Source organism: Ahaetulla prasina, chromosome 4 (genome assembly GCF_028640845.1).
Source record: "Ahaetulla prasina isolate Xishuangbanna chromosome 4, ASM2864084v1, whole genome shotgun sequence".
Lineage (NCBI taxonomy): Eukaryota > Metazoa > Chordata > Lepidosauria > Squamata > Colubridae > Ahaetulla > Ahaetulla prasina.
The window spans coordinates 48369750-48389815 of NC_080542.1; the positions used below are offsets into that span (position 1 = coordinate 48369750).

General features: G+C 39.1%; 1 protein-coding gene across 3 annotated transcripts in view; it reads left to right on the forward strand.

Annotated features, from left to right (window-relative positions):
• Positions 1 to 20066, forward strand: part of FMNL1 (formin like 1) — a 101941-nt gene that overhangs the window by 47645 nt on the left and 34230 nt on the right. For 2 of the 3 annotated variants that reach the window (XM_058183028.1, XM_058183029.1), the window contains exons 4-7: positions 494 to 567; positions 10768 to 10851; positions 15927 to 16064; positions 19228 to 19336. In XM_058183028.1, the coding sequence (XP_058039011.1) occupies positions 494 to 567; positions 10768 to 10851; positions 15927 to 16064; positions 19228 to 19336 (405 nt within the window). The remainder of the gene's footprint in view (positions 1 to 493; positions 568 to 10767; positions 10852 to 15926; positions 16065 to 19227; positions 19337 to 20066) is intronic. The other variant, XM_058183031.1, reaches the window with a different exon arrangement.

The window sequence follows — 20066 nt, forward strand, 5'->3', positions numbered from 1 at the left end:
CTCGTAACTGATGTCACACATCTGCATTTTCTATCAAAAAGCTTGACTCTTAAAGATCCACATTTTAGTAATAAATTTTTATCAGTTTTGAATAACTTTTATGCTTGGATATACCTGCCAGAAACTCACAGTTCCTATAGTCTTAGTTATTTAAAATTGGAGTCATAAACTTTATTTGAACAGATCTCTTTATTGGGTACTTTTATCATTTGCTCTCTGGGTGTATGATTTTTCTTTGCTCTTAAGCATAGTCTTCCTGCAATCAATATGAAAATTCAACCAGCAAAAGAACTGTTTTGCAATTCACTATTGATTGCAAGTCATACTCACAGACTGAAATTCCTAGTGCTGTCTATATTATTTCCCATTGATGTGTAGATACTTTTTCAGATGCAGGATCATTATATAATGCATAAGTCACAGGTAGATAAATATATGCCAGGTTTGTAATTTATATGGGATATTTAAATTTGATTTTCCTTTCTTTACTCAGTTTAAGAGACGAGTTCAAGAATCTACCCAGATTCTTCGGGAATTAGAGATATCCCTGAGAACAAACCACATTGGGTGAGTATCAGTGGAAAACAAATTCATTGGTTATTCACTAGTCATGATCAATTATTATTTATTCATTATTAGTAATTATAATATATTCATTATTTGAATATTTCTTTATTCAATAATGAAATAATATTTTTTAAATTTGAATTTATATCCCGCCCTTCTCCAAAGACTCAGGGCGGCTTACATTGTGTTAAGCAATAGTCTTCATCCATTTGTATATTATATACAAAGTCAGCTTTTATTGCCCCCAACAATCTGGGTCCTCATTTTACCTACCTTATAAAGGATGGAAGGCTGAGTCAACCTTGAGAGGGCCATAATAGCTCAGGCTGTAAGGAGCCTGTTATTAGAACACACTAGCCTGCAATTACTGCAGGTTCAAGCCCGGCCCAAGGTTGACTCAGCCTTCCATCCTTTATAAGGTAGGTAAAATGAGGACCCAGATTGTTGGGGGGGCAATAAGTTGACTTTGTAAATATACAAATAGAATGAGACTATTGCCTTATACACTGTAAGCCGCCCTGAGTCTTCGGAGAAGGGCGGGATATAAATGTAAAAAAAAACCAAAAAAAACAAAAAAACAAAAACCTTGGGCCTGGTGGGATTTGAACTTGCAGTAATTGTAAGCAGCTGTGTTAATAACAGACTGCTTAGTCTGTTGAGCCACTTAGTCTGTTGAGCCATCATTATTTGATTATTTTTCAAATAATATTCAATATTATTTGAGAAACCTGGAAACATCATGACCACTTCAGACACTATATTTTAGCATTCAGAGTCATTGACTGAGGTGAGCAGCTGTAGAAATTGAATGAACGAATGAATTCTCAAAATGGTTTATATATTACAAAAATTATAAAAAAAATTATATATTACAAAAATTATACTCTGTTTGCTTTCTAAAGTTAGAAATAATACTTTTTAAAATAAATGCCCCAAAGAATTCTGTGCCTATTGGAGATAGAAGAAGGTATGTTTGGGCAAGAATACAGAACATTTCTGATTGTGCTCAGTGGGGTCTGTGAAAATCAAAGTGGACTGGGTAGGGTTAAATCTAAATTTGTTAACCCCTCTCATATATCCTAACCATCTCCAAGTCCTGGGATAGAACATTGATAGCATTGCTTGGATGGCCAGGGATCAAGATGTACAAAATATACAAATGTACAAATCAGCATACTGATAATACGTGACTCCATGCCATTGGATAACCTCCCCCAATAATCTCTGGTAGATGTTGAATAAGAATAGGTTAAACAGATTAAATAGATTAAGAGATCCAAACCATGAACCTAAAATTTCCCGCTCCCTTTCTACAAGGAAAGGTGGAATTAATCCCATAGTGGAAGTACTGAGTGGAGTTACCCCAAAGAAAGCAGAATAATAGAGTTGGAAAGGACCTTTGAGATCTTCTAGTCCAACCGTCTGCTCAACCAGCACCAGTCCATGGCATACAAGAAACCTGGCCATATAAACAAGCGAAGCTCCATCTATGGGATGCAGGCAGCACACAGAACCACACACACACCCCTCTGGTTTGCAAAAAAACCTCTCTCCACCAAACCGGTACCAGGTTCCTAAAAGGTTGGGGGCCACTGCCCTATGCCATTTCAGACAAATGATTGTCCAATCTCTTAAAAACCTAGAGGGATGGAGCACCCAACTGCTGAAGGCAAGCAATTACACTAATTAATTGTTCTGTCAGGAAATTTCTCCTTATTTCTAGCTTGGTTCTCTCCTTGATTAGTTTCCATCCATTGCTTCTTGTTCTACCCACAGGTGCTTTGGAGAATAGGTTCACTCCCCCTCCCTCTTCTTTGTGGCAGCCCCTCAAATATTGGAACACAGTTATGTTAACCTTAGTTCTTTTTTTCATTAAACTAGATATTCCCAATTCCTGGAACAGTTCATCATATGTTTTAGCCTCCAGTTCCCTAATCATCTCTGTTGCTTTTCACTGCACTCTTTCTAGAATCTCAACATCTTTTTTTATATTGTGGTGAGCAAAACTGGATGCAACATTCCAAGTATGGTCTTACCAAGGCAGTATAAAGTACTACAGACACTTCATGTGATCATAAGTCTATCTCCTCTGTTAATGCAGTCTAGGACTGTGTTAGCTTTTTTGATGGCTGCCATACATTGCTGGCTCATCTTTAAGTGGTTGTTCATTAGGACTCCCAAGATCCCTCTCACAGTTACTACTGTTGAGCCACATACCACCTATTCTGTATCTGTGCATTTGGTTTTTCTTGCCTAGGTGTATATCTTTACTTTTCTCATCATTGAATTTCATTTTGTTAGATACAGCCCAGTGTTCAAGTCTGTCAAGATCCATCTGTATCTTGAGCCTATTTTCTGGAGTATTAGCTATTCCTGCCAGCTTATTTGCAAATTTGATGAGTTCCTCCCCTTCTATCCCCTCATCTAAATCATTTATGAAGATATTGAAGAGTACTGGGCCTAAGACAGAGCCTTGAAATAGGCCACTGCATACTTTCTCCATGTAGATGCAGTTCTGTTAAGGACTAATGTTGAGTATGATTGATTAGCCAGTTACTAATCCATCTGGTGGTGATGCTGTCTAATCCACATTTTTCTATCTTATAAAAATATCAATTTATCAAGATTTCAACTGGTTAGATTATCAAGAATTACTATAAAATAGTGCCCCCTACTCCCAAAGTTAGTCCATCTGTTACTATGATAAATGGTATCAAAAGCCACTAAGCTATCAAGATCAAGGATGAGCTAGAGAATTACATCACCCCCAGTCCCACCAGAGCTCATCTACCAAGTTATTTCAGTGCTATACTCCAGTCTGAATTCTTATGAGAAGTATCCGGTATTGCACAATCTCCTTACCCCAAGGTTCCCTGGAACTGCAGCCCATTCTCTTTGATCTCCTCCCACAAGGAAGTTTGGAGAAAAATTATCTAGTGTAATTGGGTCTAGTGAAAAGAAAGGGGGCATATCACTGCCTCTTTCAACGATGAATTCATTACCACCTAGACCTAACCATGTGTAATCTCCCAGGTGGCTTTGATTAGTCAGAAAGGATGTGGATCTAAAGGGTCTGGATTTGGCCTTCAAAGAGAGAAAACGAACAATAAATAACTGACAGAAAAACAAAAGATAACTCAGTGCTAAAAAAATGAAAAGAAATTCAAAATATTCCTGCCTTGGTCTTATTTGGAAAGAGAAAGAGCAGAGAGAAACTCTGACTGGCTTCAGGATTCTATTCTTCTACCCTGTAGCAATAAAATGCATTCTTTGAATCTTTGCTGTTTCTATTTCTTGATCTTACCTACTTTTAATGACTGACTTTGAATGACTTTCACTCACAGCTCAGAAAATCCTATGCAATTCCTCAAGACTAGTAGTCTCAAATTTCTTGCAGATAATAGAGCTCAACCCACTTGTAGAATCCACCTAGTCAGAAATAATAATCTGAGTGATTGTATCTATAAGAAACTTAGCATTCCTTTAAAATGTTCATCAAGACATTCCCTTTCTACAAAAAGTACAGCTTACCCTGAATATGGTCATTTGGATGGCACATATGCTAAGAGTGGGGGAGGGAAATAATATTTTATTGTTCTTACTGCCATAAAATACTCCTTAATCCAAAATCTTGTACATGTCTAATAAGAGTGGCTCTCATTTTTTCACCAACAATGTCATAGATGTTTCTCCTGTTGCTTCATTTCCTAGAGCTTCTCAGTAAACCAAGAGGCATTTAGGATTGATAGACAAATAGATGCTACTTAAGAGCAATCCAATGAAGGCTATCATCCTCCATTCATTCCAAGTATTGACTAAAATCTCAGTTTAACAACTCACCACAATCTCAGGAAACTCCCCAACCATTCTCTTGGATCCCCAACGGGCTCCTTTAGGCTCCTGGACAAACTGATCCAACAGATTTCACCTTCCTGATGGACCAGTCCAAGGTAACCAAACATGTGGGACAGAAGATAATGTCCCTTGGCCTGAAGTAGATTGGATATTCTTCCAGAGAATTTATCAACTGCAGATACAGCTGGGAGGATGGAGAATATTTCGAATCTGTGTGATTGTTTTTAATACTTCTTTCCTTCATTCCATTTTTGGCCTACTCTTTCCTTAGGGCTCAATAAGAATGACAGCTTGAATTGATGTATAGCACATATTTAAATAGAAATTGGAATTGCAACTACAGTCTGTAATATACAGTATGTCAACAGTTCAAAGCCATGAGACAAGGCCCTGGTTTGTTAAATAGCTGTTTGTAACCTTTTCTTGAAAACTCAAATTTCTGATGAGTTTCTGGATAGGAAGAAAATCCCATAGTTGTAGAACGGTCAGAAAAATGCCATTTTATGTCATTTGTTCTCCAGGTTTGACATGCAAATTGATCAAGAGGGTATCCCCAGGGCTTACATAAAAGATCTGTTTTTAGTTTTGTAAACAATGGCATTAATGGTATTCTGACCTTACTTATGCAGCAGAGACATTGTAAGGTAAAGGTAAAGGTACCCCTTGCACATATGTGCTAGTCATTCCTAACTCTAGGGGGCAGTGTTCATCTCCGTTTCAAAGCCAAAAAGCCAGCGCTGTCCGAAGACGTCTCCGTGGTCATGACTCAACGCCAAAGGAGCATGGAACGCTGTTACTTTCCCACCAAAGGTGGTCCCTATTTTTCTACTTGCATTTTTTATGTGCTTTCAAACTGCTAGGTTGGCAGAAGCTGGGACAAGTAACAGGAGCTCACCCCATTACATGGCTCTAGGGATTCGAACTGCTGAACTGCCGACCTTTCGATCGACAAACTCAGCGTCTTAGCTGAGACGTTGTAGGGTCCAAATAAAATTGTGGGTTCTAATAATGTCTTTTGCAAACTGCCCATAGCTCATCGATAAAGTATATCTTCTGAGACCACTTGCTTTTTAAATGATGTCTGGCAACTACCAGACTGAGTGATTAATGTTGATACTGGCCATTCTAGACTTATTGCTTTGCTTGTTGAGTCAATTGCACTGCTTGCAATTTGAAGGCCTTGGTACTGATTTGTTCCCTCTTTCTACTATTCCTTTTTGCTTCCTATGTTTTACCTGTTAACCTCCCTGAGTTGTTGAGAGTCAGGCAGTATACAAATATAATCAGTAAATAATAAAATGAAGCTTTAAATGATACAAGACCAGTAATTTTTTAATTTGCTCATTTTGTATAGCCACCTTCTCACCAAGTGATTCTCAACACCAAATGATTTTTTACAGTAAAACAAGATAATTATTTTTCTATTTTCTGTTGAGTTAAGATTAAGTTTAATCTTAATTAAGTTTTAATCTCAGTTTTATATGCTTTTGCTCACAATAGTCTGATAGCTACTGTAGCTATCACTGTCTCCTTATTTTTTTATAGTTCTCCCCCCCAGCCCTGAAATTTTGGCAAACTCTTAATTCATAGTTTTTGTGTTTGTAAACTTCAATATAAGTAATCAAGTAATATATTTATTAATAAGTACTGGTAAATGGTCCAATCTTCATATTATGAATAGTTTGAATAAAGCTATCAGAATAACTAGATAACTTGGTTATACATATAACTAGATATCTAGATAACTTGGTTATACATATCCAATATTTATTTGTTTGTTAAATGAGATCAAACAGGGTCAACTTCAGATCCAGCCTTTCTATCATCTGATGGGCTGTAGGAAAGAAGTAGTTCCAGTCACTGCTCCAGTTTATGGAATTCTCTCCATATGGAGATTCCTTCTTGAATTGTAGCTGAGAAGTTAAGAGCTGGCCTTTCTATCTAGATCAAAAGGAAGAAATGCTTTGAATATCAGAATGCATACACATGACTTTGCATATTTATTTTTAATCCTTTATGATGCTGTTGAGATTTCTAATGAGGAGGGGGGGTATCATTTTTATTGAAGACTTTTTAAAACAAAGTTTCTGGCTGTTAGCCACTGAGAGATTCTTGGGGGCAGAGGAGCATACCAATCTAAGAAATGATTAAATAAAGTTTCCTTTGTAGTATATCTGAACTAAACGAAACTAAACTGATTATAACACTGCTGGAATGCACATATTACATATAATGAGCCTTTTTTTGTTTCCAGTTTAGAATGCAGTTTGTGAGTCCAACACTAGGGGTTTACTGTTATTTGTGACTTAATCAAGAAACTATGGCTTGGAATAATGTCTGATAGATAATGTCTCCTTGCTATTGCTGCTGATGACTTCATATGCATTGAACCTCAAGCTCATTAAATTTTTATCTCTGGCTTTTGTAAGAATTATTTCATACCATCTGATTTGACCTGGAAAGTGCCTGTGAAGCGGGGAAGTGACCCTTGAAAGGAGATAAATTCAGGCTTGATCCTCTCTTTCTCAGCCTTGAAGTAGACAAGAATGCCTAGGGATTCTCTTACCTGTGTTCGGAATGAACAAATAGCTATAATTAGGGGAGGTGTGTGCTAAAACTATTGGTCTGGCTTAATGTACGGTAGATTGGCAATGTACTGTAAACACAGTACATAATATCAATAGGATCTTCTGAATCAGAGCCAAGCTGGGAACTTAAGAGGGAAGCTAAACTGAATTCATTGACTGCAGTTCTTTGTCTTATGGTTCAGTCTTGCATTTTCTTTTCCAGTACTTCAACTAGTAATTCTATACCAACTTATTTCTCCTTTAGTGCCTTATTTTTGGAATGAATAAATTAATGACTGTGAAGAGAAGAAACCAAGACAAAGGAGGACAGAATAAATTCATTTCTCATTTGTTTGCCTTCTGCTGAAGCACTAGAGGAATGAAAAATGTGTTAAGGATTGTCTGGGTGATGTTACATTTTAATTGTTAAAATGAACATCAGCCTCAGTGGAGGTTAATCTGGTTAACTGACTAATTTCTTTTGCCAGGAGCTAAGCTAAGAACTCCACCCCACTCTTTCCTCTGTTTCTATGAATCCTTTGAGGTTTGCAGCAAAGGCCTTGGCCCTCTGTAGAGAAGGTGACCCCAGCATGTTGGAGGCAGCAGCCAACACCATTAAGGACAGTGATATATGCAGGCTAATTAACAGCTTGAATGAGAAAGCATTTATCTCTCTGGACCAACTGCCTGCCAAGCAGTGAAGAGATAAAAGGGAAGCCAAAAAACCCAAGTTTTGTCAGCATTTTGTGATCAAAGATACTGTGAAGCCCAAGATAGTGTAAAAGACAAAACAAATTACATATTAGAATGAGATATAGGACTTGGGTACCAGGAGAGGCAATGCAGCCCAGCAGAAATGGTACCGTATAATATTCTCATGACATAGTGGAATTCACAATATGTACACTGAGAGTTTATGCACTGGAGACAAATTACTTGCGTGTCCACTCACACTTGGCCAATAAAGAATCCTCCTCCTCCTGCATTTGCATCATATTTATAATTTGTTGTATATTATCTACATTAACCAGGTGCTACATGACTGCACTGAGCACCTTTCCCCCTTTGATTCCAAAGTGATGCATAATGCTAATTTGTACTACCTTGAACCAGATTAAAAAAGACTAATAAAGAAAATACTCTATATAATTAGAATTGCACAGATATCTGTACAAAAGTAGGATGTAGGCACATATACATATTTGCACACACTTCATTGGAATGGCAAGCTATCCTTTAATACTTCGCTATGCACCATCTCAGTTTAGATTCCCCCTTATGTCTGCATTGTGAAAAATAACTCCCATTTTCTGCGTAGAAAGCTCATTTGGGGTGGGAGATGAAATCCAGGATGAGAAGTAAGATCTTAATGGCAGACAAGCTATTAATGACTTCCATCTGTCACAGTTGGGTACCACTCTGCTTTTCCATTTCAAGAAGCATCCACACAATAGCTAATTGCATGAATAGTGCCATATTTAGTTTTATTAGTTAGTTACTACTAATTTAAAAACAAATCCCAAAAAGAAACTGCATAATACAAAAGTTTGGAAACATTAAACATAAAAACATTGTAAGAGATAAGTAGTCAGAATTTTTGGATGGAGATGGACATGGGTGCAAAATTTCAAGTTCCATCATTTTAAAATTTAAGGCACTGAAACATATTTTAGTTCCCCACCTCTTTTTTTGTGTGGAAAGGAGAAATTCAGCCTTTCAGTCTTAATGTTCATAGTATAAATCAGTGTTTTTCAAACTTGGCAACTGAATGGACATTAATTCCCCATGTTGGCTAAGGACTCATCTTAAAATTGCCAAATTTGAAAACATTGGTATAAATAAATACTTTTCATGGAGGAAAGTGTTTTGAGTAACACCAAGCATCGCAGAAAATGAGAGTGATCTGAGAGTAGGATGGGGATAGGCAGGAGAGAAGACATGCCAGGATCATTGAATGTGTCCTTCCCAATACTTGATCTTCTGGGAATGGACATTGCTTGCTCGAGTGATTGTTCCAGAATTTAGCAATTTATGTAAATGTAAATTTCAGATCATCCTTGAAAATGTTGGTGAAATGGATAACATGTGAACTTGGAAGTTGAATTCCAAAATCTATCCTCAGTTTATGAGTTCATTGATCATCTTAGTGCTGAATCAGATATTTATAAAGAGAAGTTAGGAATCCTTGCAAATGACTCAATACAAGTTTCTAGCTACCATTGTTTTTAGTAGTTTGTTTATATGTCCTTAAATAAGAATTTTTCCTGTAGAAAATTGCCAGTTTAAAAGGGTGAAATGTTTCAAGTTTGCTTCTGAATTATATATTAAAAACAAAATTTAAAAGCAATTTAGTTCTCCTCAGGCAGGTGATTAAATAGCTAATTAGAAGCTAAAAATGTGCCACTATATCTGATGTTCTATGCAGCTTTAAATCTAGAATATCAAAGAAAGATTTCTAGTTTCTCTATGACATGGGTGTAATCTCTCGTAGAGCCATAGGAGATTACAGAATATCTAATTCTTCCATGCTTAACCTAAAGTGAGATGATCTAGGATAACTGCCTTTGGACCTATCCTGTACATATCAATGCAGAAGGTTTGTTTGATTTTAATGCTAGGCAGATAGGATATAGGAATAAAGCACAACAAATATAATTTGCAGAACATTTGTTAAGAAAAATGAAAGAAGTTACTAATGCACACAGTAAAATTGCTATAACATGTTAATTAACAATGAAAACACTTAAAGATGAATGCTAGGACTAGGCTGTCTCAAATTTCTGTCCTTCAAATGTTGGCAAAAAATTATGGTAGTTACAATATGACACATCTGAAGAACCCTTGATTAGTAAAAAATAATAATTACGTGGAAACAAGCAAGGATTCTCTATTGTAGGATCTTTGCTACTTTCTGAACTTGATTGTTTTCTTACAGACATTTCATTACTGATTAGGTAACATCTAGAAGAGAGGGGTGTTTACTTGCTATTTATACGTCATAATTTGCCTTGTCAAGTAGGGGTATTGTTTTCTCCTTGGAGTTCCTTGATTAGGGTGTTCTTTCTGACTTGATCTTTTATATAGTATAAATCTCTGCTTATCTGGGGTGTTGATTGGTGAGGATTGGTTTTATGGTGTTTTTGTTTCCTTTTTAGCTTTTTTTAATTGCCTCTTTTGAATGGCATGTAAATGTTTATTTCCACGTGCCTGTTGATGTCTGAGTTGTCTAAGTGCCAACCTTCCAAGAAGTCTCTAGTATTTTTTGGATTTATCCTGGTTTACTATGCTCAGTTTTCCAATTGAAACTATGATTAAGTCTATCCATGTATAGGGAAATTAAGGAGTCATCTTCTAAAAGACCAGAACACCTCTTTCACCAGTCAATACCCAGATAAGCAGGGATTTACACTAGATAAACAAGTAGTAAATATCCTAATCAAGGAATTATCAATTTAGAGAAACAATCAAACAGTAAGCAACAGCCTAATCAAGGAACTATCAAGAACAAAACAGTGCCTCTGCCAAATTATTGTATGTAAACAGAGAACAAATCCTTCTTTGCACTGAAGTTGTTACCTAGCCAAAACATTTGCAAGAAAATAAAGTAGCTCAAACAGCACCAGGGATTCCATAGTTCAGCCCTGAGCTTCATATACTCTCTTCTATTGGAAGCAAGTGTCCTGAAGAAGTTCCAGGCTGAGAGAGAAACATATGTGCTACTTTCTCCATCTTTCATTCAAGGGAGAGTAAATTCATGTGTGTTTTCTTCTCTCCACAGTTGGGTCCAGGAGTTCCTAAATGAAGAGAATAGAGGTCTTGATGTGTTGGTGGATTATCTTGGTTTTGCCCAGTGCTCTGTCACGTAAGTTCACTTTTGTTAACTAAAAGCAATAATAAGGAACAAAGCAGAATTGTGATAAAGCTTCTGTCATAAACATAGCTTTAAAATCGGGAGTTGCTTGATCCAATTGTGCAGGGAACTCAAGCCTGGGCAACCAATGATATAAGGATGCCAGTAGATGCTTTACCTTGGTAGTGTCACTCTCTAAATAGGTTTGATATTGGTTAAAGAGAATTAAATTAATTAATTATAAACGGCTTGAAACATTACCAAAGGAATTTTGAGGTTATGTTCAGGAGAAGCCTACTATCCTGTTTAATACCGTGTTTCCCCGAAAATAAGACCCTGTCTTATATTTTTTTGAATCCTGAAATAAGCACTTGGCCTTATTGCCATGCGCTCAAAAGCCCGATTGGCCTTATTATTATGGGATGTCTTATTTTGTGGGAAACAGGGTAGGGAAAGAGTCTAAAGGCTCCTTGACCTCATAGAAATAATTTTCAAGACCTTTTGAGAATTTGACATACATTATATTTTGTCTGTATATAGATATGCATGAATTTGGGTATCAGATTATCCTTTTAGAAGGGAATTCTACCTAGTGAAACTTATCCAAGATTATATATTCATTCAACTCTTATCTCATCTCTGTGAAATAGGAAACCTAAACTAAACTAAGGAATTAACTTTCCAACGAATCAGTTGACCCAAAACAATTGCAATATATATTAAACCTCAAACAAAATAGCTTGAAAACTTGTTGACCACATTTGAGACAGGAAAGCAAGATTCCCCATCACATAGATTTCTTCTAGTTTTAACATGGGAAATGCATAGCAGCATTTGAAAAAACATTTCCAGTGTAGGTTAATATCAGTCAGTTCCAACAGTGTCAAGAAAGAATCAGCACGAGAAATATAAAGTTACATTAATAAGAGTATTTGCTTTTTTTGCTGAAATTGTGCTCCCGGTTAAGGATGGATGAGTCATATAGGAGCCATAAGAGTTCCCCCCTTCTACTTCCTGGTACAGGAAACTAGAGGTGGCAAAATTGTAATTCTTTGCCTGATTTTACAAACTTCTACTTAATTTCAGGAGACTTCTGAAAGGTATCAGTTCTGAAAAAGCTATTTTTTTTATATTAAGGAAGCCAATGAGAAAAAGAAAGTGTGAGATTCTGCTAATAGACTAGCATTGGTCTTACTAAAATGAGCCCTCTGTAAATTATTTTAAAGGAAACATAATACTTTGTAGAAAAAAAAATCCTTTTCTATCACATACTACTGAGGAGTAATTCCTCAATAACATAAAAAGATTTAAGCCATAGTGATATGAGTGGCTGCTTCTCCAACAATGGCTGTCAGTCTAACACAAGCTTATCACCAGTTCATTTCCTCAAAGCTAAGTATAATTATTATTTATTACATTTTTATGCCACCCATTTCCCTATAAAGTGATTCTGGACAGCTTACAAGTTATAAAAGAATAGAAAAACAATTAAAACATTAAAACTACAAAGACTAAAATTACAGAAGGTATATTAAAACTAGAACTAAGAGGTAGATAGGATGGGGGATGAGGTCTTCTTACCCTCTCAACCACCCCCCGCAATGAGCAGCCCCTTGAGAGCCCCAGGCCAATCAGCAAAGCCAAAAGGGTGGGAGCAGTTCTCAAGCATGGGGCCACAGTGGAAAAGGCTCTTCTCCTTGAACCTGCTTGCTGGAATTTCTTAGCAGAAAGGATTCTTAGCAGGCTCCTTTTGCTGGCACAAGCTTGTCCCATCAGGGAAAGATGGCTCCTTAGATGCCCTGGACCCAAGCCATGTAGGGCTTTAAAGGTAACAACCAACACCTTGAATTGGACCCGGAAGCAAACTGGCAATCGATGTAGTTCATGCAGTAGTGGAGTTATATCTGCAGTCCTGGGATTCCCAGGACTGTATGCACCACTCCATTCTGTACCAGCTGTAGTTTCCAAATATTCTTCAAAAACAGCACCATGTAGAATCTGTTGAAGTAATCCATCTGAGAGATGATTAGGGCATGAGTAACCATGCTGAGTGCCTCACAATCCAGGTAAGGGTGCTACTGGTGCATGGCACAAGGCTCTACTAGCTCAACCATCACCTGCTCTTTGTGCAGGAGTCATGAGTACAGGAGGAGTTCTAAATTGCCCACGGGACCTGTCTGGGGTAGTGCAATCCTATCCAGAGTTAACGCTGATGAACAATTGGATCCTGAAGTCCCTTGCACCCACAGCCATTCCATCTTGCCTGGCTTAAGCTGAAGCCTGTTGTCCCCCATTCAGATCCCTAGAGCCTCCAGGCACTGAGAAAGGATAGCCATAGCATCATTTGGACTACCAGTGGATGGAGTATGTGAAACTGTGTATCATGGAGCTGCATATACTGATGATTAATCTCATCCCATGGGGTCGGATGATCTTACCCAGTGGTTTCATGTAAATGTTAAAAAAGAGTGAAGAAAGTACCAAGTACTTCTTGCTCCCTATTAACATCTATTTGGAACTGGCCTTGGAGGAGGGAGCTGAACCAGTGCAATACAGGGCCAATCAGCCCCAAAGCCCAGAGCTGGCCAAAAGGACAATGTGGTTAATGCTATTGAAATCTACAGAACAACCAACTCCCATCCTGCTCTCACCTGAGATCATCCATACACGTGACCAATACCATTTCCATCCCATAACCCAACCTGAAATCTGACTGAAAAGGATCCAGGTAAACCATTTCATCCAGGCCCCTTTAGAGCTGCAAGGCAACCACTTTTTCCTTCACCTTCCCTAGAAAGGGAAGGTGGGAAACTGGATGAAAGTTGTCCAAAGAACTTGGTTTCAATGATAGTTTCTTGAGAAGGTGCCACACCAAGGCCTCCATTAATGGTGCTGGAAGCACTTTCCCTTGCACTGATATGTTAATCCCGCTTGGACCCATTTGCAGGTAACCATCCTGGAGGTTTTCACCAAGCAGGATGGATAAGGATCTAATAAGCGAGTAGTTGCCTTAACAGCCCCAAAGATCCTGTCCATTTCCTCAGGTTCAATAGGATTAAACCATTCCAAATAATCTGGCAAATTCATTTCCTGATGGACATGCTCCACACTTGGATTCAAACTGAGAAAGGATCTGAGTGATTTTGTTCATTACATCTTCAACAAATTCCTCTGCATGGCCCTGTAAAGGATTATCAAAGCCCCGCTTCTCAAGGAGGGACTTTGAACAAGGCTGTTGGCAACACTCTGCAAATGCAATAAGACTGGAGAAATAGTGATGTTTCATCACTCTTACTGTCATGAGGCAGGCCTTAATTGTGGCTCTTATCTGTGTCCAGTCAGCTTTATTTTTAGTTTTCCTCCAGCAGTGCTCTAGCTATGTTTAGTCTCTCTTCAGCACCCTCAGCTCCTCCATAAACCATGGGAAGTTTTGGGATTTCCCAAGTTTTGGGACTGTTGGGCCAGGAGAATGCACATGGGCATTATCCTGACCAGGATCTCGGCCACTTTCTGATTCCAGGTTGCAGCCAAAGCCTCCACTGGGCCATGCAGCAGAACGCCCAGGATATCCCCCAGGTCCTTCTGAGACCCATGTGAAGCCATTAATCACTGCGGGCAGACCATTCAAATAAGTCCTGCGTCCCTGCATGGCGGGGAGCATTAGAAAATCTCACAGCTGCCAGGTGTGGTCTGACCATGATAGGGGAATAATGGCAAATCCTCTACCAGATCACATTGCTACTGCTCCAGCAAGAAAGCCACATCTAGAGTGTGACTGCTATCCTGAGGCGGGCCTTGGATGATCTGCCACAGCAGCCATGAACTCTGAGCTGCCTCTGAGACAGATTGAAAGGATGGCAGATTGAAGCCCTCCAGGACCACAAACCTGGGAAACTCCATGGACAGCCCTGAGGGCATCTTTCAGCTCAAGCAAAAAAGTTGATATGCAGTAGGGAGGCTGGTACAGAAGCCACCCTCCCAATTGATCTCATGTGCCCAGCGTTGGTAGGAGTTATAAAGAAAGCATTGTTTACAAATGAAACCATTATTTAGGCTCATTTATCATAATTTTCTGATCATGGGGATACTGCAGTAGTCATAATAGTCATATATTAACACTTGTGATATAAATGGTTGTAAAATCAGGTTGCTCATGTGACAACTCGTTTTATGACCTTCCCAATTTATGACAGAAATTCTAGTTCCAATTGTGGTCATAAGTCAATGACTATCTGTACGGAAAGGTATCAATTATCTATCCTAGATTTCAATCTATATCATATTCACCTAGACGAGATATTGTTATGTTTACAGGTAGTTCTCGACTTACAACCATTCGTTTAGTGACTGTTCAAAGTTATAGCGGCACTGAAAAAAGTGACTTACGACTGTTCATCACACTTATGACTATTGCAGTATCTCCATGATCAAAAATCAGATATCTGGCAGCTCTCCCAAGCTCCATTTTCACTAGCAGAGGGTTGTAGGAAGCCGTCCCAGCCAAAAACGGAGCTTGGGAGCCCATTTTCTCTGGCAGAGGCACCATGGGCCACCACAGGTACCCCTGACATGAATGCCATCAAGCTGGCCATGGCCACTCTGGCCATGCTCACACCCCGCCCCCCGAGGTCAAACACAACCCTGATGTGGCCCTCAATGAAATTGAATTTGACACCTCTGATGTAAAGTATATAATGACTCCACCTCCTAAGCCACCTATTTTCCATCTTGTTCCATTACCTATAACATTGAATCCAGCTCGGGAATCCAGTTAAAAAGAGAGAGACAATCCCGGAAGCTGGAAGTCTGTGCACACCAAAGTAAAAGACATGAAGCCAGTTTCCTCAGCACCTTGGATAGCAGCCCAGCTCTGAGGCTGCCAAAGCAAAACATGGAGCCTAAGCCATGTTTATTTCAGCACTGAGTTATGAATCTTTACAGGGAGGAGAATTCATTGAAGTGTATATAACAGTCATGCCCTGAAAAACAGTTCTCCTTTATCCTTCTATTTCACTGCCAGAGCCTCAATAAAACCACCCATCCACCCACCTGTTGACGCACATTATTGTTTGTCTGTGTGGCTCCAGGTATGATATGGACAGCACTGACAATGGGAGCCCTGGGTCGGACAAGGGGAAGGCCCTGGACAGATCTGTAGAGGACCTCAGCAGAAGCAATTGCTCTCCCACACAGGGTTCCATCAAAACGAGGCACTTGACTGTCAGGTAACCAAATGAAATTCGGGTAGGTTTTCTTAAACAACTTTCCCACGACTGAGATGAAGCATATGGGACAGGAAGAGAGGCAGTCCCATTTTATATTCTCCCTGCACGACAAACTGCTCTAAAAAGTAAAATACAAAAATTATACAAAAGCCAGCAAATTAAATCTTAGGCAGCAACCCACAACCTTTTGGGCACCGTGGAGAGGTTTTTCTGTGGACCGGAGAGGGTGTGGTTTTGTGCATTGCCTGTATACCACGTATGAGGCTTCACTTGTTTGCACGGCCCAGTTTCTGGTATGCTGCAGACTGGTGCAAGTCCATGGACCAGAGCTTGGGGACCTCTGTCTTAGGGTTTGGCACATGTTAAAAAGCCTTTGCTATAAAGTACTATGGAAATCGGAGGCCGTTTCAGTTACTATAAGCCACAAATGCTTACTTTTTAGATCATGCCAGAATGATGCCAAATGAAAGAATTGAGTGACAGGTGATGGCAGGCTGATTAGGTGTATATGTATAGGATGACTCTCAGAACCTTCATCTAAAACTATCAGAAATATTTTGGATTTAAGGTAGCTCTGAGTTTAAATGGAACAATGATATTAATTGCTTATTAAAATGAAGAAATGGAGCAGTATGAAGAAATGCTCCACACAGATTGTTTTCTGTTTTTTTTTTACTTCTGTAGACCATCTTAGTATTCAAACTGAAAGTTCTGATTTCTTAATATATTTTTTTCCCCAAGAGATTACTCATTTTCCAATTTCTAGTTTTGAAATTAAAATTATACTTCTCTGGCAATGTAAAGAACACAGTATGCACTGTTTTTTTCCTCAGAAAACTGTGTCTAGAAAAAAGCCATTTTACAATTAGAAAGTTTTAAAACTTTTTTTGCATGCTACGGTTTATTAAGTAAACCAACCTAAAATAATAGTAAGGAGTCACTCATAATCTAGTTTCTAAACTTTTCACGTCTATGATCACCTCAAAAGTAGTGCTTTAAATGACAAATCTGAGAAGATGGGTGTTTATGCTAACCTGTTTATGTTAACTGCTAACTTTCCAACAAACTTGCAAAATCAGTTTCTCTTTTTCTCCTCTTTCTCTCATCTCTGTCCTAACTCCTTTTCTTTCTCCTTATTCTAACCTCACACTTCTTTTGCATGCTTCCATTGGGGAAATGCCTCATGGTAGGTACCCAGACATTGTCTTCCTGGATAGGGGAAAAATAGTTGATGGGATATAGTACATGTGTAGTTTGAGGTCATCCGTTCCGGAGAGATTCAATCCTGTAATCAATTGGATCATAGTGTATGAAAAACATGAATGCCTTTTCTCTTTCGCTATCATTTTTGAGAGGCAAAATCATACATTGAGGCATTAAGGTGGCCTGGCATCTCTTAGGAGTGCACCAAAGACCCCTTCCATGCTTTTTTAATCTGGTTTCCTATGCAGCGTTAGAAGCCTTTCTCTCTACTTACATTTCAGAAGTGAAGTGAAAACCAATACAAGACTTTCCTTCAAGACTGGAGGGGCTGGGCCTTGTGATTCAATGGGCTAAAAGACTGATCAGTCTTTTTCTTACATAAGGTCCTGATCCTGAATAGGATGGAGTTGACCTTGGAGAACAACTGGCTTAACTGACACAAGGGGGATTCCCAGTCCTGCCGGCAAATTTCCTCCCACCCCCAAACTTGGGATGTACAGGGCCACCCAATTTACAGAAGAAAACATTCCTGCCCTGTACCATAGAGAAAACCTCAAAATGTAGAAGTAGGCTTGCATTGGAAAAATGGGTAATAATGGGCTCCTTTTGCTGGATTTACCAAAAAATTGCTAAAGGGATGTCAAGACTGCTTTTCAAGTGACAGTAAAATGTCCCTCCCTGTAATTCCAAAAACTGTCACTTTTCCCCCATGCTTGGGGAGGGGGAGGGACAGGGAGGCGTCCACCTGAAGCATCCTATTTTTCCCTCCTGTCCTGCAGGGTTGCTTTCTTCCACCTCCTTCAGGTGTTGCCATTTGAACCAGCAGATCCAAACATTCTTTCAGCAAGTCCACCCCAGCATCCCCTCCTCCAGCGCCCCTGGCACCGAGCAGGACTGTAAACCCAGGCCACCTGTCAACTCTTACTCACCCCGGTGAGCCTCTCCCAGACTTCATGAGATGAGAACCCGCTCCCCTCACAAATGCAGCCAGAGGGTGTAGGAGTGGCTTGGCAAGGGCACACTCGTCCTCCTTTCACATTTGTGTTCATGCACAGGCACTCCAGATACTGAACATTGGGCGCCTTGGGGGCTGGAAGTTTGCTAGTTTAACTATCCCAAATAAGGCAATCCATCCCTAAAAGTTCAGTCACTTGAAAATCTGGGATGTTTGCATGCTTAGATGTTCATTGTTTTCATAGTCATCTCAAGGGGTTTGGTTTGTTCGTTTCGGCTTTAGTGTTTTTTTGTTGTTGTTGTTGCTACTGTCATGAAGCTTAGGGAATTTGCTGAGATGTACAGAGGTTGTGGAAAGGGAATGTTGAGCAATCAAATGAGCCTGAAGTTTCACAAAAATAATATAGAGTTTCATCTGGCTTGTCTTCAATCATGACATCTAGAAACCTTTCGTAAGGCTGACGAAAAAGCCATCAGTTTTTCAGAATCTGAAGAACTGATACCAGCATCCATCCTCTGTATTGCCCTTCAACCATATCCATGTGAAAGGCTTTTCTATAGTCTGTCAGCTCCATTCTTGAGCTTCTTTTCCAGGCTTAATCATATGGAAGCAGCAATGCCCTGGAAGCTGGACTGGAAGTCTTCACAGGTGACAACATCCTCTAGGCCAGAATTTTCCACCTTGTTGCCTTCCAGATATGTTGGACTTTAACTTCTATAATGTCCAGTCAGTTGTAGCCAGAGATTATAGGGACTAAAGTGCAACACAGCTGCAGGACAACAGATTGGATAAGGTTATTCCTGGATGCTATTTGTACTGGAAACTTAGAAGGAAAGGAAAATTTAAACTACTAACCTGCTACTAATCCTGACTCCTGCTACTCTCCTTCAAATTCTTCTCATGTGCTATTCTTTATACTTTTGGACTCTTGTATGAGATTGACATCGACTGTCATTGAGCTGTTTTTTCCCCCTCCCCCCCACTTTAAATTTATTTTTACCCCAGACTCAATCCGGCACACAGCAGGAAGGCATTACGAAACTCGCGCATCGTCAGCCAGAAGGATGATGTTCATGTGTGCATCATGTGTCTCCGTGCCATTATGAATTATCAGGTAATTGAAGGAGAGGATAAGAAAGGTGAAAGTTTCCATATGTAGTCTATTCCAATAGACAGCTTGGGAAACACATTGGGAAGGGATTTTGAAACTTGCCTAGATTTCAGAATTGATGTGTGAAAGGGTAAATATTTATGGTATCAGGGAGAGACAAGGAGGAAAAAAAATCCAGGAAACCTGTACCATACAAGAAAACCCATCCCCAATATTTCCAGGTACAGCTGGAAAGATTACCATTTGAAGAGCTAGTCTGAATAAACCAATGTCCAATTGGTTTTTGAATTGATGTGTGAAGGGGTAAATATTTATGGTATCAGGGAGAGACAAGGAGGGAAAAAAATCCAGGAAACCTGTACCATACAAGAAAACCCATCCCCAATATTTCCAGGTACAGCTGGAAAGATTACCATTTGAAGAGCTAGTCTGAATAAACCAATGTCCAATATTGGACAGTTTTCTAATATGTCATCTCAAATGACCCATAAATCAGGTATTAGGAGTAATGTGGGTATAAGCATTCTCACAAAAATCTTAATATTTTAATGTTAGAATTCTGGGTTTCATTGTTTTGCAGTTCTCTGAGATCATGAGGTATAAAATACAGATGAAGCAATCTCATGTTTTCCAAAATTGTTGGACTCTGCTATCCCTAATTAGGAAATGACCTGTTTGCATGGAGCTTTTAGTCATTGACACATAACAGGCATGGCTTAGGGCCTGGGTACTT